Source organism: Anomaloglossus baeobatrachus, chromosome 1 (assembly GCF_048569485.1).
Source record: "Anomaloglossus baeobatrachus isolate aAnoBae1 chromosome 1, aAnoBae1.hap1, whole genome shotgun sequence".
NCBI lineage: Eukaryota > Metazoa > Chordata > Amphibia > Anura > Aromobatidae > Anomaloglossus > Anomaloglossus baeobatrachus.
Window position 1 is genome coordinate 331,404,906 of NC_134353.1, and position 25,517 is coordinate 331,430,422.

Here is a 25,517-nt window from a genome sequence, read left to right on the forward strand (position 1 = left end):
GACCCCAGCCCCTGACCGACTAAGCGAGCTCGCTGGGAAATCCCCTCGACATCTTCATATTGGTCGGGGTCTCAGCGGGGGAACCTCTGGTTGATGAAGCGGAGACAGTTGATCAGGATTCTGATCCTGAGGCCGCTCTCAATCTTGATACGCCTGACGGGGACGCCATATTGAACGATCTTATTGCGTCCATCAATCAAATGCTGGATATTTCTCCCTCAGTTCCTCCAGTGGAGGAGTCAGCTTCTCAGCAGGAGAAATTCCGTTTCAGGTTTCCCAAGCGTACACTGAGCATGTTTCTGGACCACTCTGATTTCAGAGAGGCAGTCCAGAATCACCGTGCCTGTCCGGATAAGCGTTTTTTTTTTCTAAGCGCCTTAAGGATACACGTTATCCTGTTCCCCTGACGTAGTCAAAGGTTGGACTCAGTGTCCCAAGGTGGATCCTAGCCTGGCGGCTAGATCCATACTTGCAGTGGAAGATGGGGCTTCACTCAAAGATGCCACTCACAGGCAGATGGAGCTCTGGTTGAAATCCAGCTATGAAGCTATCGGCGCTTCTTTTGCCCCAGCATTTGCAGCCGTATGGGTGCTACAAGCTATCAGCAGGTCAAGCGCAAATTGACGCAGCCACACAGACGTCGGCATTTGCGTCTTACGCTATTAATGCTGTCCTGGTCTCTGCGAGCCGTACGGCGGTTGCATCCGCCAATTCGGTGGTACTCCACAGGGCCTTGTGGCTACGGAAATGGAAGGCAGATTCTGCTTCCAAAAAAGCGCTTAACCAGTTTGCCAATTTCTGGCGACCGATTGTTTGGCGAACGTTTGGATGAAATCGTCAAACAATCCAAGGGAAAGGATACATCCTTACCCCAGCCCAAACCGAACATACCCCAACAGAGGAAGGGGCAGTCGAGGTTTTGGTCCTTTCGGGGCGCGGGCAGGTCCCAATTCTCCTCGTCCAAAAGGCCTCAGAAAGATCAAGGGCACTCCGATTCATGGCGGTCTAAGTCACGTCCTGAAAGACCACCGGAGGTGCCGCTACCAAAGCGGCTTCTTCATGGCTTTCGGTCTCCTCAATCCGCATCCTCGGTCGGTGGCAGGCTCTCCCGCTTTTGCGACACCTGGCTGCCAAGGGTAAAAGACCGTTGGGCGAGAGACATTCTGTCTCACGGTTACAAGTTAGAGTTCGCCTCTCGTCCCCCGACTCGATTCTTCAGGTCATCCCCGCCTCCCGAGCGAGCCAAGGCTCTTCTGCAGGCGCTGGGCACTCTGAGGGCAGAAGGAGTGGTGGTCCCTGTTCCTCTTCAGCAACAGGGTCAAGGTTTTTTCCACCAACCTGTTTGTGGTTACAAAGAAGGACGGGTCTTTCCGTCCTGTCCTGGATCCGTAACTGCTCAACAAACACGTAAAGACCAGGTGGTTCCGGATGGAATCCCTCCGCTCCGTCATCGCCTCAATGTCCCCAGGAGATTTCCTTGCATCGATCGATATCGAAGATGCTTATCTCCACGTACCGGTTGCTCCAGAGCACCAACGCTTCTTGCGCTTCACCATAGGAGACGAACACCTGCAGTTCGTGGCACTGCAGTTCGGCCTGGCTACAGCCCCACGGGTTTTCACCAAGGTTAGGGCTCCCGTAGTAGCGGTCCTCCACTCTCAGGGTCACTCGGTGATCCCTTACTTGGACGATCTGCTGATCAAGGCACCCTCTCAAGAGGCATGCCAACACAGCCCCGACGCTTCTCTGGAGGCTCTCCAGAGTTTCGGGTGGATCATCAATTTTCCAAAGTCAAATCTGACACCAGCCCAATCGCTGACATATCTTGGCATGGAGTTTCATACCCTATCAGCGATAGTGAAGCTTCCGCTGATCAAGCAGCGTTCACTACAGAAAGGGGTGCAATCTCTCCTTCAAGGTCAGGCACACGCCTTGAGGGGCCTCATGCACTTCCTGGGGAAGATGGCGGCAGCAATGGAGGCAGTCCCTTTCGCGCAGTTTCACCTGCGTCCTCTTCATTGGGACATCCTAACCAAAGCTTCCCTTCGGGGGTGGCTTTCTTCCCACTTCTTTATCGCATGGGAAATCCTTCCTACCCCCATCCTGGGAGGTGGTCACGACGGACGCGAGTCTGTCAGGGTGGGGAGCAGTCTTTCTCCGCCACAGGGCTCAGGGTACGTGGACTCAGCAAGAGTCCTCGCTTCAGATCAATGTTCTGGAGATCAGGGCAGTGTATCTTCCCCTAAAAGTGTTCCAGCAGTGGCTGGAAGGCAAGCAGATCCGAATTCAGTCGGACAACTCCACAGTGGTGGCTTACATCAACCACCAAGGCGGAACACGCAGTCGGCAAGCCTTCCAGGAAGTCCGGCGGATTTTGATGTGGGTGGAAGCCACGGCCTCCACCATCTCCGCAGTTCACATCCCGGGCGTCGAAAACTGGGAAGCAGACTTTCTCAGTCGCCAGGGCATGGACGCAGGGGAATGGTCCCTTCACCCGGACGTGTTTCAGGAGATCTGTTGCCGCTGGGGGAGGCCGGAAGTCGACCTAATGGCGTCCCGGCACAACAACAAGGTACCAATGTTCATGGCACGATCTCACGATCACAGAGCTCTGGCGGCAGACGCCTTAGTTCGGGATTGGTCGCAGTTTCAACTCTCTTATGTGTTTCCTCCGCTGGCACTGTTGCCCAGAGTGTTACGCACGATCAGGGCCGACTGCCGCCGCGCCATCCTCGTCACTCCAGACTGGCCGAGGAGGTCGTGGTACCCGGATCTGTGGCATCTCACGGTCGGCCAAACGTGGGCACTACCAGACCGACCAGACTTGCTGTCTCAAGGGCCGTTTTTCCATTTGAATTCTGCGGCCCTCAACCTGACACTGTGGCCATTGAGTCCTGGATCTTAGCGTCTTCAGGATTATCTCAAGAGGTCATTGCCACTATGAGACAGGTTAGGAAACCAACGTCCGCCAAGATCTACCACAGGACGTGAAAAATTTTCCTGTCATGATGCTCTGCTGGGGGTTTTTCTCGCTGGCCTTTGGCCTTGCCCACTTTTATGTCCTTCCTTCAATCTGGACTGGAAAAGGGTTTGTCGCTCGGCTCCCTTAAGTGACAAGTCTCAGCGCTCTCTGTGTTGTTTCCAGAAGCGCCTAGCCAGACTTCCACAGGTACGCACGTTCCTGCAGGGGGTTCGTCACATCGTTCCTCCTTACAAGCGGCCGTTAGAACCCTGGGATCTGAACAGGGTGCTGATGGTTCTTCAGAAACCACCATTCGAGCCAATGAGGGATATTTCTCTCTCACGCCTTTCGCAGAAAGTGGTTTTTCTAGTAGCAGTCACTTCACTTCGCAGAGTGTCTGAGCTAGCTGCACTGTCATGCAAAGCTCCCTTCCTGGTGTTTCACCAGGACAAGGTGGTTCTGCGTCCGGTTCCGGAATTTCTCCCTAAGGTGGTATCCCCCTTTCATCTCAATCAGGATATCTCCTTACCTTCTTTTTGTCCTCATCCAGTTCACCAATGTGAAAAGGATTTGCACTTGTTAGATCTGGTGAGAGCACTCCGACTCTACATTTCTCGTACGGCGCCCCTGCGCCGCTCGGATGCACTCTTTGTCCTTGTCGCTGGCCAGCGTAAAGGGTCACAGGCTTCCAAATCAACCCTGGCTCGGTGGATCAAGGAGCCAATTATCGAAGCTTACCGTTCGGCTGGGCTTCCGGTTCCCTCAGGGCTGAAGGCCCATTCTACCAGAGCCGTGGGCGCGTCCTGGGCTTTGAGGCACCAGGCTACGGCTCAGCAGGTGTGTCAGGCGGCTACCTGGTCGAGCCTGCACACTTTCACGAAGCACTATCAGGTGCATACCTATGCTTCGGCGGATGCCAGCCTAGGTAGACGAGTCCTTCAGGCGGCGGTTGCCCACCTGTAGGAAGAGGCCGTTTTTACGGCTCTCTTACGAGGTATTATTTTACCCACCCAGGGACTGCTTTTGGACGTCCCAATTGTCTGGGTCTCCCAATAGAGCGACAAAGAAGAAGGGAATTTTGTTTACTTACCGTAAATTCCTTTTCTTCTAGCTCTAATTGGGAGACCCAGCACCCGCCCCTGTTTTTTTTTTTTTGTGTACACATGTTGTTCATGTTGAATGGTTTCAGTTCTCCGATATTCCTTCGGATTGAAGTTACTTTAAACCAGTTTATAATTCTTTTTCCTCCTTCTTGCTTTTGCACCAAAACTGAGGAGCCCGTGGGAGCACGGGGGGTGTATAGGCAGAAGGGGAGGGGCTTAACACTTTTAAGTGTAATACTTTGTGCGGCCTCCGGAGGCATAGCCTATACACCCCAATTGTCTGGGTCTCCCAATTAGAGCTAGAAGAAAAGGAATTTACGGTAAGTAAACAAAATTCCCTTCTTTTCCTTTACACTCTTTTTGGTGGGTCATGTTTCAAATAAACCTGCTTTTGTTGTTTTTTTTTTTTTTTTCTTTCTCATTTCCTGGGGCATTAGTAAGACTTTGAGTACAGTCTTGTGATGTTTTTTTACCTGCTTTATTTCAACAGATCAGATTTTTTTAACGAAGATGGCAGTTTAAAGGAAGTGAATAAAATCACTGCCGTGTGTGCAAGTTTACAAGAAGAATTGAAGGTATGCGAGTGGAGTTTTCAGAGGGTTTCGTTACATGGATACTATTTTCATATATAACCTAAAGCCAGTGCAAGATAGATATATATAGATTATATATAGATATATAATAATAGAGAGATTTTATATATAGAGAATAGAGAGATGGATACCGTATTTTTCGGACCATAAGACGCACTTTTTCCCCTCCAAATTTGGGATGAAAGTGTGGGGTGCGTCTTATGGTCTGAATGTCAAAGCGGGGTACCTGCGGGGTAGGGTGCTGTGGGGAGGGAGCGGCTGTGGAGTGGGACCACTGGAGGCAGGGAGGGTCGCGGGTGCAGGAAGCCGGGGCTGGAGAAACTACGTGTGCCCGCTGTTTAAAGTAAGCGAATATTCATTAGCTGCTCCCCGCCCACCACTCTCTGCTCTCTTCAGTCAGTGACTAGAAGCAGGTGTGAGGAGCAGCAAACCAATACTTGTTTAATGTAAACAGAGGACACACATGGGTTCTCCAGCCGCGGCTTCCTGCAGAGGCTGGGGAGACTGTGTGTCAGCTCTTTATTAGGCAGGAGCACGGTGCCGCTGCAGTCATGTCTGGCCCGGAGGAAGTGCAGATCATTGCAGTGTCCGGGCCAGAGCACAGCATACCTTCACAGCACAGCCGCAGTCTCTGTGCTGAGTGCTCACATTGCTTTCAGCTTGGTTCTGCCTCTGCACTAGACACAAAGTCTCCCGCAGCTGAACAAGGACCTGCAGTGATGTAATGAAGAGGTGGGGCCAGAGCAGCACAGGACAGCACAGTGCCCTGCCTTTTCATGACATCACTGCAGGTCCTCTTCAGATATGGGAGACTTTGCTTCTAATGCAGAGGAAGGACCAAACAAAGTTAGGTGAGCATCACATCTGTAAAATTAAGGCAATAAATAAATTTAGTATATAAAGGCATTACTGTACACCTGGATGGGGTTGGATCATTTTATATATAATATACACACACACCAGGTTGGAGGATCACACACATAAGGATGGGAAACATACATATTCCACGATGGGGTCCATATCTACCTGGAAGGGGCCCAGAATGGGAGATATGAGTATAGAATTTGGGGATATTATTACCGTCATAACAGCGTCAGCAGCAGACCCACCCCCCTATAACAGTGTGTCATGACCACATTTTTTTTACTTTACTTTTTTTTTTCTATTTTTTCCTTCTCTAAAAAAAGGGTGTGTCTTATAGTCTGGTGCGTCTTATAATCCAAAAGAAGGGAATTTTGTTTACTTACCGTAAATTCCTTTTCTTCTAGCTCTAATTGGGAGACCCAGACAATTGGGTGTATAGGCTATGCCTCCGGAGGCCGCACAAAGTACTACACTTAAAAGTGTTAGGCCCCTCCCCTTCTGCCAATACACCCCCCGTGCTCCCACGGGCTGCTCAGTTTTGGTGCAAAAGCAAGAAGGAGGAAAAAATAATTATAAACTGGTTTAAAGTAACTTCAATCCGAAGGAAACTCGGAGAACTGAAACCATTCAACATGAACAACATGTGTACACAAAAAAACAGGGGCGGGTGCTGGGTCTCCCAATTAGAGCTAGAAGAAAAGGAATTTACGGTAAGTAAACAAAATTCCCTTCTTCTTTTTCGCTCTATTGGGAGACCCAGACAATTGGGACGTCCAAAAGCAGTCCCTGGGTGGGTAAAATAATACCTCGTAAGAGAGCCGTAAAACGGCCCTTTCCTACAGGTGGGCAACCGCCGCCTGAAGGACTCGTCCACCTAGGCTGGCATCCGCCGCAGCATAGGTATGCACCTGATAGTGCTTCGTGAAAGTGTGCAGGCTCGACCAGGTAGCCGCCTGACACACCTGTTGAGCCGCAGCCTGGTGCCTCAAAGCCCAGGACGCTCCCACGGCTCTGGTAGAATGGGCCTTCAGCCCTGAGGGAACCGGAAGCCCAGCCGAACGGTAAGCTTTGATAATTGGCTCCTTGATCCACCGAGCCAGGGTTGATTTGGAAGCCTGTGACCCTTTACGCTGGCCAGCGACAAGGACAAAGAGTGCATCCGAGCGGCGCAGGGACGCCGTACGAGAAATGTAGAGTCTGAGTGCTCTCACCAGATCTAACAAGTGCAAATCCTTTTCACATTGGTGAACTGGATGAGGATAAAAAGAGGGTAAGGAAATATCCTGATTGAGATGAAAGGGGGATACCACCTTAGGGAGAAATTCCGGAACCGGACGTAAAACCACCTTGTCCTGGTGAAAAACCAGAAAAGGGGCTTTGCACGACAACGCTGCTAGCTCAGACACTCTCCGAAGAGAAGTGACTGCTACTAGAAAAACCACTTTCTGCGAAAGTCGTGAGAGGGAGATATCTCTCATTGGCTCGAATGGTGGTTTCTGAAGAACCATCAGCACCCTGTTTAGATCCCAGGGTTCTAACGGCCGCTTGTAAGGTGGAACGATGTGACAAACTCCCTGCAGGAACGTGCGTACCTGTGGAAGTCTAGCTAGGCGCTTCTGGAAAAACACAGAGAGCGCTGAAACTTGTCCCTTAAGGGAACCGAGCGACAAACCCTTTTCCAGTCCAGATTGAAGGAAGGACAGAAAAGTAGGTAATGCAAATGGCCAGGGAGAAAAACCCTGAGCAGAGCACCACGACAGGAAAATTTTCCACGTCCTGTGATAAATCTTGGCGGACGTTGGTTTCCTAGCCTGTCTCATAGTGGCAATGACTTCTTGAGATAACCCTGAAGACGCTAGGATCCAGGACTCAATGGCCACACAGTCAGGTTGAGGGCCGCAGAATTCAGATGGAAAAACGGCCCTTGAGACAGCAAGTCTGGTCGGTCTGGTAGTGCCCACGGTTGGCCGACCGTGAGATGCCACAGATCCGGGTACCACGACCTCCTCGGCCAGTCTGGAGCGACGAGGATGGCGCGGCGGCAGTCGGCCCTGATCTTGCGTAACACTCTGGGCAACAGTGCCAGCGGAGGAAACACATAAGGGAGCTGAAACTGCGACCAATCCTGAACTAAGGCGTCTGCCGCCAGAGCTCTGGGATCTTGAGACCGTGCCATGAACGTTGGTACCTTGTTGTTGTGCCGGGACGCCATGAGGTCGACGTCCGGCACCCCCCAGCGGCAACAGATCTCCTGAAACACATCCGGGTGAAGGGACCATTCCCCTGCGTCCATGCCCTGGCGACTGAGATAATCTGCTTCCCAGTTTTCCACGCCTGGGATGTGAACTGCGGATATGGTGGAGGCCGTGGCTTCCACCCACATCAAAATCCGCCGGACTTCCTGGAAGGCTTGTCGACTGCGTGTGCCGCCTTGGTGGTTGATGTATGCCACCGCTGTAGAATTGTCCGACTGAATTCGGATCTGCTTGCCTTCCAGCCACTGCTGGAACGCTTTCAGGGCAAGATACACTGCCCGAATTTCCAGAACATTGATCTGAAGCGAGGACTCTTGCCGGGTCCACGTACCCTGAGCCCTGTGGTGGAGAAAAAACCGCTCCCCACCCTGACAGACTTGCGTCCGTCGTGACTACTTCCCAGGATGGGGGTAGGAAGGATTTCCCCTTCGACAATGAAGTGGGAAGAAGCCACCACCGAAGGGAAGCTTTGGTCGCCTGAGAGAGGGAGACGGTCCTGTCGAGGGACGTCGGCTTCCTGTCCCATTTGCGTAGGATGTCCCATTGAAGAGGACGCAGGTGAAACTGCGCGAAAGGGACTGCTTCCATTGCTGCCACCATCTTCCCCAGGAAGTGCATGAGGCGCCTCAAGGGGTGTGACTGGCCTTGAAGGAGAGATTGTACCCCTGTCTGTAGTGACCGCTGCTTGATCAGCGGAAGCTTCACTATCGCTGAGAGGGTATGAAACTCCATGCCAAGGTATGTGAGCGATTGGGCCGGTGTCAGATTTGACTTTGGAAAATTGATGATCCACCCGAAACTCTGGAGAGTCTCCAGGGTAGCGTCGAGGCTGTGTTGGCATGCCTCTAGAGAGGGTGCCTTGATCAACAGATCGTCCAAGTACGGGATCACCGAGTGACCCTGAGAATGGAGGACCGCTACTACAGTAGCCATAACCTTGGTGAAAACCCGTGGGGCTGTTGCCAGGCCGAATGGCAGTGCCACGAACTGCAGGTGTTCGTTTCCTATGGCGAAGCGCAAGAAGCGCTGGTGCTCTGGGGCAATCGGAACGTGGAGATAAGCATCTTTGATATCGATCGATGCAAGGAAATCTCCTTGGGACATTGAGGCGATGACGGAGCGAAGGGATTCCATCCGGAACCGCCTGGTCTTTACGTGTTTGTTGAGAAGTTTCAGGTCTAGGACAGGACGGAAAGACCCGTCCTTCTTTGGGACCACAAACAAGTTGGAGTAAAAACCGTGGCCCTGTTGATGAAGAGGAACAGGGACCACCACTCCTTCTGCCTTCAGAGTGCCCAGCGCCTGCAGAAGAGCCTCGGCTCTCTCGGGAGGCGGAGAAGACCTGAAGAATCGAGTCGGGGGACGAGAGATGAACTCTATCTTGTAACCGTGAGACAGAATGTCTCACCCAGCGGTCTTTTATTTGTGGCAGCCAGGCGTCGCAAAAGCGGGAGAGCCTGCCACCGACCGAGGATGCTACTAGAGGAGGTCGAAAGTCATGAGGAAGCCGCCTTGTTAGCGGTGCCTCCAATGTTCTTTTTAGGACGTGACTTAGACCGCCATGCATCAGAGTTCCTTTGTTCTTTCTGAGACCTTTTGGACGAGGAGAATTGGGACCTGCCCGCGCCCCGAAAGGACCGAAACCTCGACTGCCCTCTCCTCTGTTGGGGAATGTTCTGTTTGGGCTGGGGTAAGGATGTATCCTTTCCCTTGGATTGTTTGATGATTTCATCCAGACGCTCGCCAAACAGCCCGTCGCCAGAAATTGGCAAACTGGTTAAGCACTTTTTGGAAGCAGAATCTGCCTTCCATTCCCGTAGCCACAAGGCCCTGCGGATTACCACCGAATTGGCGGTCGCCACCGCCGTACGGCTCACAGAGTCCAGGACAGCATTAATAGCGTAAGACGCAATTGCCGAGGTCTGGGTGGTAATGGATGCCACTTGTGGCGCGGCCGTGCATGTGGCTGCTTCAATTTGCGCTTGACCTGCTGAGATAGCTTGCAGCGCCCATACGGCTGCGAATGCTGGGGCAAAAGAAGCTCCGATAGCTTCATAGATGGATTTCAACCAGAGCTCCATCTGCCTGTCAGTGGCATCTTTGAGCGAGGCCCCATCTTCCACTGCAATTATGGATATAGCCGCCAGTCTGGAGATTGGAGGATCCACTTTGGGACATTGAGTCCAACCTTTAACCACGTCCGGGGGGAAAGGATAACGTGTATCCTTAAGGCGCTTAGAAAAACGCTTATCTGGACAAGCATGGTGATTCTGGATTGCCTCTCTGAAATCAGAGTGGTCTAGAAACATACTCTGTGTCCGCTTGGGAAACCTGAAACGAAAGTTCTCCTGCTGAGAAGCTGACTCCTCCGCCGGAGGGGCTGAGGGAGAAATATCCAGCGACTGATGGATGGACGCAATAAGATCGTTTACTATGGCGTCCCCGTCTGGAGTATTAAGATTGAGAGCGCTCTCAGGATCAGAATCCTGATCAGCTGTCTCCGCATCATCAACCAAAGATTCCCCCCGCTGAGACCCTAAACAATATGATGTCGAGGGAAATTCTAAGCGAGCCCGCTTAGTCAATCTGGGGCTGGGGTCTAAGTCAGAACCCTCAGACTGGGATGTAGGAGATACCCCGGGAGGACATTGTTGGTCCAACTGAGGGGGGCCCGGGAACAACGATTCAACAGGGTCCCGTTGCTGAGATACCGGCCTGGACTGCAAGGCTTCTAGTATCTTAGCCATAGTCTCAGAGAGTTTAGCAAACTCAGTCCCCGTCACCTGGACAGTGCCAACAGGTGGCTCCCCCTGGGCCCCTCTTAGCATAGGCTCCGGCTGAAGAAGTGGCACAGGGGTCGAACACTGCACACAATGAGGGTCAGTGGAACCTGCCGGTAGTGGGGTCTTACAAGCGGCGCAGGCAGCATAATAAGCCTGTGTTTTGGCACCCCTGCCTTTTGTGGGCGCCATGCTATAGTTTTCCTTGAGTATATAGCCAGAATGCACTGTGCTCATACAGTGTAAAGTATATATGATACACAAATAATGTACCAATACCCTACAGCACCATGGGGCTAGCACCAACAGGTGCTGCTTACCAGCCGCCTAAAGCGGTTGTGAGGCCACCAGAGACCGTGTCTGGGTCTCCCAGGACTTGTCCCTCTTCTGCAGCGTCGGTGGAGCTGACAGGAATGGCTGCGGCGTCCTGACGAGATGAGGGAGCTGTGGGCGTGGCCGAGAGAGCGCGAACTGGTGCTCACACCGTGCACAGTGAGGGGGGTGGAGTATGTAAATCATACTCCAGCCCTCAGAGCTGCTTGCTCCTTGCAGCGTCCCGCCCTTCCCCCTGCCTGTCAGGGCTGAGGGCGGGAGAAAAGTAAACTAGGCCGCAAGGAAGCCGGGGACTCTAGTAATAAACGCGGCCGCTGTAAAAGCGCGGCCGGCGTGAAAGTCCCCGGCGAACTACAAGTCCCAGCCGCGCCGCAGTGTCCCATGGCAGCGGCGATTAGTGCGGTAGCCCTTACATATAAACACACTCAGCGACGCTGAGTGTGTAATGGCACATATAGACCCGGTCAGCGCCGCGGTCCCCGGTGCACTAGCACACCCAGCAAAGCTGAGGTGATGCCGTGCGCGGTCCCCACAGGGATACAGAGTACCTCCAAGATGCAGGGCCATGTCCCTGAACGATACTCGGCTCCTATCCATCAGGCTCCACAGGAGTTGTGGATGGAGCACGGTCTCAGTGCCTGGAGACCGGTAAGATCCCACTTCACCCAGAGCCCAAAGGGGGATGGGGAAGGAAAGCAGCATGTGGGCTCCAGCCTCCGTACCCGCAATGGATACCTCAACCTTAACAACACCGCCGACAAGAGTGGGGTGAGAAGGGAGCATGCTGGGGGCCCTATATGGGCCCACTTTTCTTCCATCCGACATAGTCAGCAGCTGCTGCTGACTAATCTGTGGAGCTGTGCTGTGCGTGTCTGACCTCCTTCGCACAAAGCAAAAAACTGAGCAGCCCGTGGGAGCACGGGGGGTGTATTGGCAGAAGGGGAGGGGCCTAACACTTTTAAGTGTAGTACTTTGTGCGGCCTCCGGAGGCATAGCCTATACACCCAATTGTCTGGGTCTCCCAATAGAGCGAAAAAGAAAAATACGGTAGATAGATATAGAGATGGATAGATAGATATCAGGCTGATTCTCTACGTACCTGTAGTGGTCAGCTCGGATGTATATGTTTTGAAATCCAAGAAAGTAAAGTTTATAAAATCAGCTTGAGTGACAGCAGCTGAGGATGAGATATCTGGGGTGGATATTCATACTTATCCCTCCCTGTTATAATTAGCACAAATATACAATCGATTTAATGTTTGTTTGACTTGCAGGACCTGTGCTGAGGTCATACCTATGTGACCAGAAGGGGCAGGACCTCAGCCAACAGAAAAATGTTGCTTTCTGGTATTAGCTTTGTTGGCTCAGGCCTTGCCCCTTCTGGTCACATGGGTATGAAGTCAGCACATACCCATATACGAAAATCCTGGTGATTGGTTCCCTTTAATTCATATTTCCTATGATGATACATGTAGCTGCTGTATGTTCTAAGTTAACAGTTCCTAAAATTCTGCTTTTAACATACAGTAAAGGCAACCGATGACAATGTTTGGTTTAAAGGGGAAAAATTGAGAAGTTGATTTATGATGTTTATCGGTGTACTACTGCTGTGCTACCAGGCATGTTTTTCAATATTTGATTTATTTTTACTTACAACTAGAGATGAGTGAACCCGAACAGTAAAGGTCGGTGTTTATACCAAGTACTGACTATACAAAAATATATCAGTGTACGGAGCTCAGGGGCTTTGTATGCTGACCACTCAAGTGAGCAGCGCTGTGCTTGGGTACGCTCTGGGCTGAGCCCTCTGCGAGCCACTTGCAGTGTTTGAATGGCTCTCACTGGGGGTAACAAAAGCACGATTAGATGTAGTGTGCATCCAAAAAAAAATAAAAAATTCCACCCTCCCCCGGAAGGTGCTCTGTTTGGCTGTATGTGGACCAAGAGCCGAACTGCCCAATCAGTAACTTCCAATGGGGTTCAGGTCAAGTTCATATCCAGACCAGAAGTTTAGATAAAGTCCAGCTGAATCAGTGGGTCCACTCCTCTATACTTCTAGCCAATAGACAACACCATTGCTCAGCATTTGTAATTTTTTGTGAACGCTTTCCTTTCCAGGAAACTTGCAGTCGTGTGGCAGACAGTGAATGTTTTGTAGAAAAACTACTGCAGCAAGTTAACCAGTTGAAGATGCAAATAGCAAAGAAGCGACAACTTTGTAATCGAGGTAAAAGTAAGATCTGACGAGCTTTTCATTGTGCAGTGTATTATGTTTGTTAGGCACTATATTTTTTGGACTTTAACCCCTTAACGACCACGAGCCATAACATTAAGTCTTAAGCCATATAGTTGTAATTACCGGCGGCTGCTGCGGGTAGCCGGTGGCAGTTCTTGCAGATCAGTTGATTTGAACAGCTGACGTGTGCTTCACAGGCACAGGTGGATCTGCAATCCACTCTCGCTTTTTAACCCCTTAAATCGCATTGTCAAAATGTGACAAAGCGATTTAAATGCCCGCCGCAGTAAATCTTCACTCACCTGGCCCCATCAGCGGTGATCCTTATAGTCCCTTAAGGGGATTAGTAAAATAAAAAAAATTAAAACCCCTAAAAGTTCAAATCGCCTCCCAGTCGTTCCATTGAAAATGAGGGTTAAAAAAAAAATTACACATTTGGTATTGCCGCGTTTAAAAATGCCCAATCAAAATATAAAATCAATTAATATGATTGGTATTTTTACCGCTACGCAGTTTACCAAATGCCAATTTCTTCGGCGCTCCATTGGGAGACCCAGACGATTGGGTGTATAGCACTGCCTCCGGAGGCCACACAAAGCATTACACTAAAAAGTGTAAGGCCCCTCCCCTTCTGGCTATACACCCCCAGTGGGATCACTGGCTGCTCAGTTTTCAAGCTTTGTGCGAAGGAGGTCAGACATCCACGCATAGCTCCACTGTTTAGTCAGCAGTAGCTGCTGACTATATCGGATGGAAGAAAAGAGGGCCCATACTAGGGCCCCCAGCATGCTCCCTTCTCACCCCATTCCTATTGGCGGTGTTTGTTAAGGTTGAGGTACCCATTGTGGGTACGGAGGCTGGAGCCCACATGCTGCTTTCCTTCCCCATCCCCCTGAGGGCTCTGAGGAAGTGGGATCTTACCGGCCCCCAAGCCCTGAGGCCGGGCTCCATCCACAGACCCGTAGAACCTGCTGGATACGGAGCTGGGTACCGTTCAGGGACAAGGCCCTGCGACTTTCAGGTACTCTGTGTCCCCGTAGGGACAGGCCGCGCGCACTCCAGACTTGCTGGGTGTGCTAGTGCGCCGGGGACAGTAGCGCTGTGCGCTGGGGTTACAGTCACTGCAGTTTCTCTGAGGGACTTTATGTGTTGGGGACTGCCGCGCTGGCCGCCCCTGGAGCGGCAGCGCGGCTGAGACTTGTGGTGCGCCGGGGACTTAGCGCCGACCGTGCTTTTACGACGGCGGCGCTTATAAATCTAGTCCCCGGCTTTTGCGGCCTAGCTCCGCTTCGTTCCCGCCCCCACCCTGTCAATCAGGGCAAGGGAGAGACGCTGTACGGTAGTCAGCGCCGAGGGCTGGAGTCTGATTTACATACTCCAGCCCTCTCACTGGGCACAGTGGGACGCCAGTTCCCGCTCTTTGTCGGCAGCACGCCCAGGGCCCGCCCCTCTCCACAGGACGCCGGCAGCCATTCCTACATGCAGTCTGGCTGGAGAACGGACACAGGCTCTGGGAGACCCAGACAAGGGATTTCTGGCGACCACACACCCGCGTTAAGCGGGCGGTAAGCAGCACATTAGTGCTGGTCCCACTAGTGCCACAGTGTTATATTGGTGTATTTTTTTCTCTATACCATATATATATATATATATATTGCACTGTAAGGTCGCTTCTTGGCTGTATACCCTATATTGCTCTGAGGAGACGACAACATGTCATCCGCAAAACGCAAGGGTGCCAAGACACAGGCTGTATACGCTGCTTGTGCCGCTTGTGGGGCTGATCTACCGGCAGGTTCCAAAGACCCCCATTGTGTGCAATGTTCGGTCCCTGTGCCACTTCGTCAGCCGGAGTCTATGGTGGTAGTGGCCCAGGCAGAGTCACCGGTGAACCCTGTCCCGGTGACGGGGACAGAGTTTGCAGTTTTTGCTGACAAGATGTCTGTCACTATGACAAAAATCCTAGAGACCTTGCAGGCCAGGCCGGTCACTCAGACCATGGATACTGCTGCGTCAATGTTCCCCGGTCCCCCTCAGTTGGAGTTAATCCGTGCTTCAAGGGGGTCCCAGGCATCTCAGGCTGAAGGCTCTGACTCAGATGACAGTCCCAGGCAGCCTAAGCGAGCTCGCTGGGAGAGACCCTCCACGTCATCACGCGGATCAGGGTCTCAGCGAGAAGAGTCTCTGCGTGATGAGACAGAGGAGGGTGATCAGGAGTCTAATCCTGACACCGCTCTCAATCTGGATACTCCTGATGGTGACGCCATGGTAAATGACCTTATAGCGGCCATCAATAGACTGTTGGATATTTCTCCCCCAGCCCCTTCAGCAGAAGAGGCAGCTGCACAGCAGGAGAAGTTCCATTTCAGGTATCCCAAGCGTAAACTGAGTACTTTTCTGGACCACGCTGACTTCAGAGAATCAGTCCAGAAACACCAGGCTTATCCAGACAAGCGTTTCTCCAAACGTCTTAAGGATACACGTTATCCCTTTCCCCCTGACGTGGTCAAACGCTGGACCCAGTGTCCAAAGGTGGATCCCCCAATCTCCAGGCTTGCGGCTAGATCCATAGTTGCAGTGGAGGATGGGGCTTCACTTAAAGATGCCAATGACAGACAGATGGATCTTTGGTTGAAATCTGTCTATGAAGCTATCGGCGCGTCATTTGCTCCAGCATTCGCGGCCGTGTGGGCACTCCAAGCTATTTCAGCTGGTCTGGCACAGGTGGACTCTATCATACGTCCAGCAGTGCCGCAAGTGAAGTCCTTAACTTCGCAAATGTCTGCGTTTGCGACCTATGCTATCAACGCTGTCCTGGACTCTACGAGCCGTACCTCAATGGCGTCTGCCAACTCGGTGGTTTTGCGCAGAGCCTTGTGGTTAAAAGAATGGAAAGCGGATTCTGCTTCCAAAAAATGTTTAACCAGCTTGCCACTATCTGTAGACAGACTGTTTGGTGAGCAATTGGCTGAAATCATTAAACAGTCCAAGGGTAAAGACTCCTCCTTACCCCAGCCCAGATCAAGCAAACCTCAACAAAGGAGGTGGCAGTCGAGGTTTCGGTCCTTTCGAGGCTCTGGCAAGGCCCAATTCTCCTCGTCCAAAGGGACTCAGAAAGAGCAAAAGGGCTCAGATTCCTGGCGGGCTCACTCACGCCCCAAGAAAGCAACCGGAGGAACCGCTTCCAAGGCGGCTGCCTCATGACTTTCGGCCTCCTCCCTCCGCATCCTCGGTCGGTGGCAGGCTCTCCCGCTTTTGCAACATTTGGCTGCCACAGGTCAAGGACCGGTGGGTAACAGACATTTTGTCTCACGGGTACAGGATAGAGTTCAGTTCTCGTCCTCCGCCTCGGTTCTTCAGAACTTCCCCACATCCCGACCGAGCAGAGGCTCTTCTGCAGGGGGTGGGCTCACTAAGAGCAGAAGGAGTGGTGATCCCTGTTCCTCTTCAGGAACAAGGGCAAGGTTTTTACTCCAATCTCTTCGTGGTTCCAAAAAAGGACGGCTCGTTCCGTCCTGTTCTGGACCTAAAGCTGCTCAACAAGCATGTGAACGCCAGGCGGTTCCGGATGGAATCCCTCCGCTCCGTCATTGCCTCAATGTCTCAAGGAGATTTCCTTGCATCAATAGACATCAAAGATGCTTATCTCCACGTGCCGATTGCTACAGAGCACCAACGTTTTCTACGTTTTGTGATAGGTCACGAACATCTCCAGTTCGTAGCTCTGCCATTTGGTCTGGCGACAGCCCCACTGGTTTTCACCAAGGTCATGGCGGCAGTGGTAGCAGTCTTGCACTCCCAGGGACACTCGGTGATCCCTTACTTGGACGATCTACTTGTCAAAGCACCCTCTCAAGAGGCGTGCCAACACAGCCTGAATGTTGCGCTGGAGACTCTCCAGACTTTCGGGTGGATCATCAACTTTTCAAAGTCAAATCTGTCACCGACTCAATCACTAACGTATCTTGGCATGGAGTTTCATACTCTGCCAGCGATAGTGAAGCTTCCGCTGGACAAGCAGCGGTCACTACAGACAGGGGTACAGTCTCTCCTTCACGGTCAGTCGCACTCCTTAAGGCGCCTCATGCACTTCCTAGGGAAGATGGTGGCAGCAATGGAAGCAGTCCCGTTTGCACAGTTTCATCTGCGCCCACTTCAATGGGACATTCTCCGCCAATGGGACGGGAAGTCAACTTCCCTGGACAGGAAAGTCTCCCTTTCCCAGACGGCCAAGGACTCTCTGCAATGGTGGCTTCTTCCCACCTCATTATCACAGGGAAGATCATTCCTGCCCCCATCCTGGGCAGTGGTCACGACAGACACAAGTCTGTCAGGGTGGGGAGCAGTTTTTCTCCACCACAGGGCTCAAGGGACGTGGACTCAGCAGGAGTCCACCCTTCAGATCAATGTTCTGGAAATCAGGGCAGTGTATCTAGCCCTACTAGCCTTCCAGCAGTGGCTGGAAGGAAAGCAGATCCGAATTCAGTCGGACAACTCCACAGCGGTGGCATACATCAACCACCAGGGAGGGACACGCAGTCGGCAAGCCTTCCAGGAAGTCCGGCGGATTCTGCTGTGGGTGGAGGACAGAGCATCCACCATATCAGCGGTTCACATCCCGGGCGTAGAAAACTGGGAAGCAGACTTCCTCAGTCGCCAGGGTATGGACGCAGGGGAATGGTCCCTTCACCCGGACGTGTTTCAGGAAATCTGTCGCCGCTGGGGGGTGCCGGACGTCGACCTAATGGCGTCGCGGCACAACAACAAGGTCCCGACGTTCATGGCGCGGTCTCGCGATCAAAGAGCTCTGGCGGCAGACGCCTTAGTGCAAGATTGGTCGCAGTTCCGGCTCCCTTATGTGTTCCCACCTCTGGCACTCGTGCCCAGAGTGCTACGCAAGATCAGATCCGATTGCAGCCGCGTCATACTCGTCGCCCCAGACTGGCCGAGGAGGTCGTGGTACCCGGATCTGTGGCATCTCACGGTCGGCCAACCGTGGGCACTACCAGACCGACCAGACTTACTGTCCCAAGGGCCGTTTTTCCATCGGAATTCTGCGGCCCTGAACCTGACTGTGTGGCCATTGAGTCCTGGATCCTAGCGTCTTCAGGATTATCCCAAGGAGTCGTTGCCACCATGAGACAGGCTAGGAAGTCCACTTCTGCTAAGATCTACCACAGAACGTGGAGGATTTTCTTATCCTGGTGCTCTGCACAAGGAGTATCCCCCTGGCCATTCGCGTTACCTACTTTTCTTTCCTTCCTGCAATCTGGGTTGGAAAAGGGCTTGTCGCTCGGCTCCCTTAAAGGGCAAGTCTCGGCACTATCCGTGTTTTTTCAGAAGCGTCTAGCACGACTTTCTCAGGTGCGCACGTTCCTGCAGGGGGTTTGTCATATCGTCCCTCCGTACAGGCGGCCGTTAGATCCATGGGATCTAAACAGGGTACTAGTTGCTCTCCAGAAGCCGCCCTTCGAGCCTCTGAGGGATGTTTCACTTTCTCGTCTCTCACAGAAAGTGGTCTTTCTAGTGGCGGTCACGTCTCTTCGGAGAGTGTCTGAGCTAGCAGCGCTGTCATCCAAGGCTCCCTTCCTGGTGTTCCACCAGGACAAGGTAGTGCTGCGCCCCATTCAGGAGTTTCTCCCTAAGGTGGTATCCTCTTTTCATCTTAATCAGGATATCTCCTTGCCTTCCTTTTGTCCTCATCCAGTTCTTCGGTATGAAAAGGATTTACATTTGTTAGATCTGGTGAGAGCACTCAGAATCTACATTTCCCGCACGGCGCCCCTGCGCTGCTCGGATGCACTCTTTGTCCTTGTCGCTGGTAAGCGCAAAGGGTCGCAGGCTTCAAAAGCAACCCTGGCTCGATGAATCAAAGAACCAATTCTTGAAGCCTACCGTTCTGCTGGGCTTCCGGTTCCATCAGGGCTGAAGGCCCACTCTACCAGAGCCGTGGGTGCGTCCTGGGCATTACGACACCAGGCTACGGCTCAACAGGTGTGCCAGGCAGCTACCTGGTCGAGTCTGCACACTTTCACCAAACATTATCAGGTGCATACCTATGCTTCGGCGGACGCCAGCCTAGGTAGAAGAGTCCTGCAGGCGGCAGTTACCTCCCCGTAGGGGAAGGCTGTCTTCGCAGCTCTAACATGAGGTATTTCTTTACCCACCCAGGGACTGCTTTTGGACGTCCCAATCGTCTGGGTCTCCCAATGGAGCGCCGAAGAAGAAGGGAATTTTGTTACTTACCGTAAATTCCTTTTCTTCTAGCTCCTATTGGGAGACCCAGCACCCGCCCTGTTGCCCTTCGGGATTGTTGGTTTTTTTCGGGTACACATGTTGTTCATGTTGAACGGTTTTCAGTTCTCCGATGTTACTTCGGAGTGAATTTGTTTAAACCAGTTATTGGCTTTCCTCCTTCTTGCTTTAGCACTAAAACTGAGCAGCCAGTGATCCCACTGGGGGTGTATAGCCAGAAGGGGAGGGGCCTTACACTTTTTAGTGTAATGCTTTGTGTGGCCTCCGGAGGCAGTGCTATACACCCAATCGTCTGGGTCTCCCAATAGGAGCTAGAAGAAAAGGAATTTACGGTAAGTAACAAAATTCCCTTCTTTACATTTTTCTTTGGTCTCTGTAAATTTTGTGCAAAATTCAATAACAGGCGAGCAAAACTTAGCATCTGCCCAAAAATGGTACCAATAAAAATGTCAGCTCGAGACGCAAAAAAAAGCGGTCACTGAACCATAGATGACAAAAAATGAACGCTAGGGGTCATGGAAAATGGCTTAAAAAGTGCGCCACTTTTTTGGACAAACGTTTGATTTTTTTTTTAACCCCTTAGATAAAAGTAAACCTAATACATGTTTGGTGTCTATAAACTCATACTGACCCGAGGCATCACATCGACACATCAGTTTTACCTTATAGTGAACATGGCGAATGTTTCCAGTACACTATAATGGTAAAATTTATGGTTTAATTGAAAAAGTACAGCTTATCCCGCAAAAAAAAAAGCCATCGTATAGCAAGATAGACGGAAAAATAAAAAAGTTATGTCTCTCAGAAGGGGAGCAAAAAAAAAAAAAAATAGGAAAGTGGCTGGAGGTGAAGAGAATAAGGCAATGTTCATACAGGGTGCTCTTGCTGCTTTATTTTTTTTTTCTGCAGTAGAGCTGTAGCAAAACCTCATCTCTTGGCAGGAAATAACCTGTGGTATTTACATAATTTTTGCACTTCCTCATTGCCATGTTTTTTCTTCAGCGCTCTATTGGGAGACCCAGACGATTGGGGTATAGCTACTGCCCTCTGGAGGCCACACAAAGCACTACATCAAAAGTGCAAGGCCCCTCCCCCTCTGGCTATACCCCCCCGTGGTATCACGGGTTCTCCAGTTTTAGCTTTGTGTGCGAAGGAGGTCAGACATTCCATGCATAGCTCCACAGATTTTAGTCAGCAGTAGCTGCTGACTATTTCGGATGGAAGAAAAGAGGACACATATAGTGTCCCCAGCATGCTCCCTTCTCACCCCTGGATGGTGTTGTAAGGTTGAGGTACCTATTGCTGGTACAGGGCTGGAGCCTGACATGCTGTTTTCCTTCCACATCCCCTGGTAGGGCTCTGTGGAAGTGGGATCCTGCCGGCCTCTCAGCTCTGACGCCGGGCTCCATCCACAGACCCATTAGAACCTGTTGGAGACGGAGCAGGAGTATGATCAGGGACAGGCCCTGCATCATACAGGTACTCTGTGTCCCCGGCAGGCACAGACACACTCCGGGCTGGCTGGGTGTTGTAGTGCGCCGGGGACCGCAACGTTGGAGTTAGTGTCCCTACAGATTACTGGGGGATTTTTTGTGTATGGGAACGCAGCGCCGACCCCCTCTGGACCGGGCGGCGCTGCTGTGACTTGTGGTGCGCCGGGGATCCGCCGTCCGCGCTTTTACGGCGGCGGCGGTTATAAATTGAGTCCCCGGCTTTTTGGGCCTAGGACGCCGGCAGCTCCGATTCGTTCCCGCCCCCACCCTGTCATTCAGGGTAGGGGAGAGACGCTGTTCGCTAGCAGCGACGAGGGCTGGAGCCTGATTTACATGCTCCAGCCCTCACACTAGGCACAGAGGGAAGCAGGCTTCCCGCTCTTGGCCAGGAACGCCCAGGGCCCGCCCCCCTTCTCTCTCAGACGCCGGCAGCCATTACATGCAGTCTGGCTGGAGGAAGGACGCAAGGCTCTGGGAGACCTGGACTAGGGGCTATCTGGCGACCACACACCCGCTTTTTAAGCGGGCGGTAAGCGATTTGTCTGTGCTGGTCCCTCTAGTGCCTCACGGTGTATCGGTGTACTGTACAGATATATAAATATTGTATTTCTTGCACTGTGAGGTCGCTTCTGGCTGCATCTCCCAGATCACTCTGTGGAAGCAGCAACATGCCATCCTTAAAACGCAAGGCTGCCAAGGCCAGGGCTGTGTGTGCTGCGTGTGCTGCATGTGGGGCTAATCTACCAGCAGGCTCCCATTGTGTGCAATGCTCCGACCCGGTGCTGCTTCGCCAGCCGGAGTCAGGAGGGGTAGTGACCCAGGCTGAGACGCTTGTAAGTTCTGCCCCGGTGACAGGGACAGACTTTGCAGTTTTTGCTGATAATATGTCTGTCTCTATGGCAAAAATCCTTGAAACCTTGCAATCTATGCATGGGGCTCAGTCTTTGGACACGGCGAGGCCTCTGTCCTCAGGTCCCCCTCACTTGGATTTAATCCAGCCCACAGGGGGGTCCCCGGCTTCACAGGCCGAGGATTATGACTCAGATGATAGCCCCAGCCACCCTAAGCGAGCTCGCTGGGAAAGACCCTCGACGTCATCACACTGCTCAGGGTCTCAGCGCAATCAGTCTCCCTGTGATGTGTCTGATGAGAGTGATCAGGAATCCATTCCTGGAATCCCTCTCAACCTAGATACCCCTGATGGGGATGCCATGGTAAACGACCTCATCTCAGCCATCAATAGGCTGTTGGATATTTCTCCCCCAGCCCCTTCAGCAGAAGAGGCGGCTGCGGAGCAGGAGAAGTTTCGTTTCCTTTATCCCAAGCGTAAATTGAGTGCTTTGTTGGACCACGCTGACTTCAGAGAATCAATCCAGAAGCACGACGCTCACCCAGAAAGGCGTTTCTCTAAACGATCTAAAGATACGCGTTTCCCTTTCCCCCCTGAGGTGGTCAAGCGCTGGACACAGTGTCCAAAGGTAGACCCCCCGATTTCCAAACTCGCAGCTAGGTCCATAGTTGCAGTGGAGGATGGGGCTTCACTTAAAGATGCCAATGACAGACAGATGGACCTTTGGTTAAAATCTGTCTATGAAGCTATCGGCGCGTCGTTTGCTCCGGCATTCGCAGCCGTATGGGCACTCCAGGCTATTTCAGCTGGCTTAGCAAAAGTGGATGCTATCATACATCCAGCAGTGCCGCAAGTGGCGCACCTTACCACGCAGATGTCGGCGTTTGCGTCTTACGCTATCAATGCGGTCCTAGAATCTACCAGTCGCACCTCAATGGCGTCCGCCAATTCGGTAGTTTTGCGCAGAGCCTTGTGGTTAAAGGACTGGAAAGCAGATGCTGGTTCCAAAAAATGTTTAACCAGTTTGCCTTTATCTAGAGATAGACTGTTTGGCGAGCCATTGGCTGATATCATTAAGCAGTCCAAGGGTAAAGACTCCTCTTTACCACAACCCAGAACAACCAAACCTCAGCAGAAAAAGTGGCAGCAGAGGTTTCAGTCCTTTCGAGGTTCGGGCAAGACACCATTTACCTCGTCCAAAGGGACTCAGAGGACGCAAAGAAACTCAGATTCGTGGCGGGCTCACACGCGCCCCAAGAAAGCAAATGGAGGTACCGCTTCCAAAGCGGCTACCTCATGACTTCCAGCCCCCTCCCTCCGCATCGCCGGTCGGGGGCAGGCTCTCCCGCTTTTCCGGCATTTGGATGTCACAGGTCAAAGACCGGTGGGTGACGGACATTTTGTCTCGCGGGTACAGAATCGAGTTCAATTCTCGTCCTCCAGCTCGGTTCTTCAGAACCTCCCCACATCCAGACCGAGCAGATGCTCTGCTGCAGGCGGTGGACTCCCTAAGAGCGGAAGGAGTGGTGATCCCAGTCCCTCCTCAGGAACAAGGGCAAGGGTTTTACTCCAATCTCTTTGTGGTTCCAAAAAAGGACGGCTCGTTCCGTCCTGTTCTGGACCTAAAACGGCTCAACAAACATGTGCACGCCAGGAAGTTCCGGATGGAAACCCTGCGTTCTGTCATTGCCTCAATGTCCAGAGGAGACTTCCTTGCCTCAATAGACATCAAAGATGCTTATCTCCACGTGCCAATTGCTACAGAACATCAACGTTTTCTACGTTTTGTGATAGGAGACGACCATTTTCAGTTCGTAGCTCTGCCATTTGGTCTGGCGACAGCCCCACGGGTCTTCACCAAGGTCATGGCGGCGGTGGTAGCAGTCTTGCACTCTCAGGGACACTCGGTGATCCCTTACCTAGACGATTTACTGGTCAAAGCTCCCTCTCAAGAGGCATGTCAGCACAGCCTGAATGCTACGCTGGAGACCCTACAGTCTTTCGGATGGATCATCAACTTTCCAAAGTCGATCCTATCACCGACTCAATCACTAACGTATCTTGGCATGGAGTTTCATACTCTAGCAGCGATAGTGAAGCTTCCGCTGGACAAGCAGCGGTCACTACAGACAGGGGTGCAATCTCTTCTGCAGGGCCAGTTGCATCCCTTGCGGCGCCTCATGCATTTCCTAGGGAAGATGGTGGCAGCCATGGAAGCAGTTCCCTTTGCGCAGTTTCATCTGCGCCCACTTCAATGGGACATTCTCCGCCAATGGGACGGGAAGTCAACGTCCCTGGACAGGAAAGTCTCTCTTTCCCAGACGGCCAAGGACTCTCTACAATGGTGGCTCCTTCCCACCTCATTGTCTCAGGGAAGATCCTTCCTGCCCCCATCCTGGGCAGTAGTCACGACAGATGCGAGTCTGTCAGGGTGGGGAGCAGTATTTCTCCACCACAGGGCTCAGGGGACGTGGACTCCGCAGGAGTCCACCCTTCAGATCAATGTTCTGGAGATCAGAGCAGTGTATCTTGCTCTACTGGCCTTCCAACAGTGGCTGGAAGGAAAGCAGATCCGAATCCAATCGGACAACTCCACAGCGGTGGCATACATCAACCACCAAGGAGGGACGCGCAGTCGGCAAGCCTTCCAAGAAGTCCGGCGCATTCTAATGTGGGTGGAGGACAGAGCATCCACCATATCCGCGGTTCACATCCCAGGCGTAGAAAACTGGGAAGCAGACTTCCTCAGTCGCCAGGGCATGGACGCCGGGGAATGGTCCCTTCACCCGGACGTGTTTCAGGAAATCTGTCGCCGCTGGGGAGTGCCGGACGTCGACCTAATGGCATCCCGGCACAACAACAAGGTCCCGGCATTCATGGCGAGGTCGCGCGATCAAAGAGCTCTGGCGGCAGACGCCTTGGTTCAAGATTGGTCGCAGTTTCAGCTCCCATACGTGTTTCCGCCTCTGGCGCTCTTGCCCAGAGTGCTACGCAAGATCAGATCCGAGTGCAGCCGCGTCATACTCGTCGCTCCAGACTGGCCGAGGAGGTCGTGGTATCCGGATCTGTGGCATCTCACGATCGGTCGACCGTGGTCACTGCCAGACCGACCAGACTTACTGTCCCAAGGGCCGTTTTTCCATCAGAATTCTGCGGCCCTGAACCTGACTGTGTGGCCATTGAGTCCTGGATCCTAGCATCTGCTGGATTATCTCAGGGAGTCGTTGCCACAATGAGACAAGCTAGAAAGTCGAATTCGGCTAAGATCTACCACAGAACGTGGAAGATTTTCTTGTCCTGGTGCTCTGCTCAGGGAGTGTCTCCCTGGCCATTTGCATTGCCCAAGTTTCTTTCCTTCCTGCAATCGGGGTTAGAAAAGGGCTTGTCGCTCAGCTCCCTTAAAGGGCAAGTTTCGGCACTATCCGTGTTTTTTCAGAAGCGTCTAGCACGTCTTCCTAAGGTGCGCACGTTCCTGCAGGGGGTCTGTCATATTGTGCCCCCGTACAAGCGGCCGTTAGATCCATGGGATCTGAACAGGGTACTAGTTGCTCTCCAGAAGCCGCCCTTCGAGCCTCTGAAGGAAGTTTCCTTTTCTCGGCTGTCACAGAAAGTGGCGTTTCTTGTTGCGATCACATCGCTTCGGCGAGTGTCTGAGCTGGCAGCTCTGTCATCCAAGGCTCCCTTCCTGGTGTTCCACCAGGACAAGGTAGTGCTGCGCCCTATTCCGGAGTTTCTCCCTAAGGTCGTATCCTCTTTTCATCTTAATCAGGATATATCCTTGCCTTCTTTTTGT

At 52.3% G+C, this 25,517-nt stretch overlaps 1 protein-coding gene across 1 annotated transcript in view; it reads left to right on the plus strand.

Moving 5' to 3' along the window:
* ABRAXAS1 (abraxas 1, BRCA1 A complex subunit) overlaps positions 1-25,517 on the plus strand; it is a 62,280-nt gene that overhangs the window by 33,901 nt on the left and 2,862 nt on the right. Inside the window, exons 7-8 of the mRNA XM_075352019.1 lie at positions 4,556-4,640; positions 13,009-13,117. Of these exons, the coding sequence (XP_075208134.1) occupies positions 4,556-4,640; positions 13,009-13,117 (194 nt within the window). The remainder of the gene's footprint in view (positions 1-4,555; positions 4,641-13,008; positions 13,118-25,517) is intronic.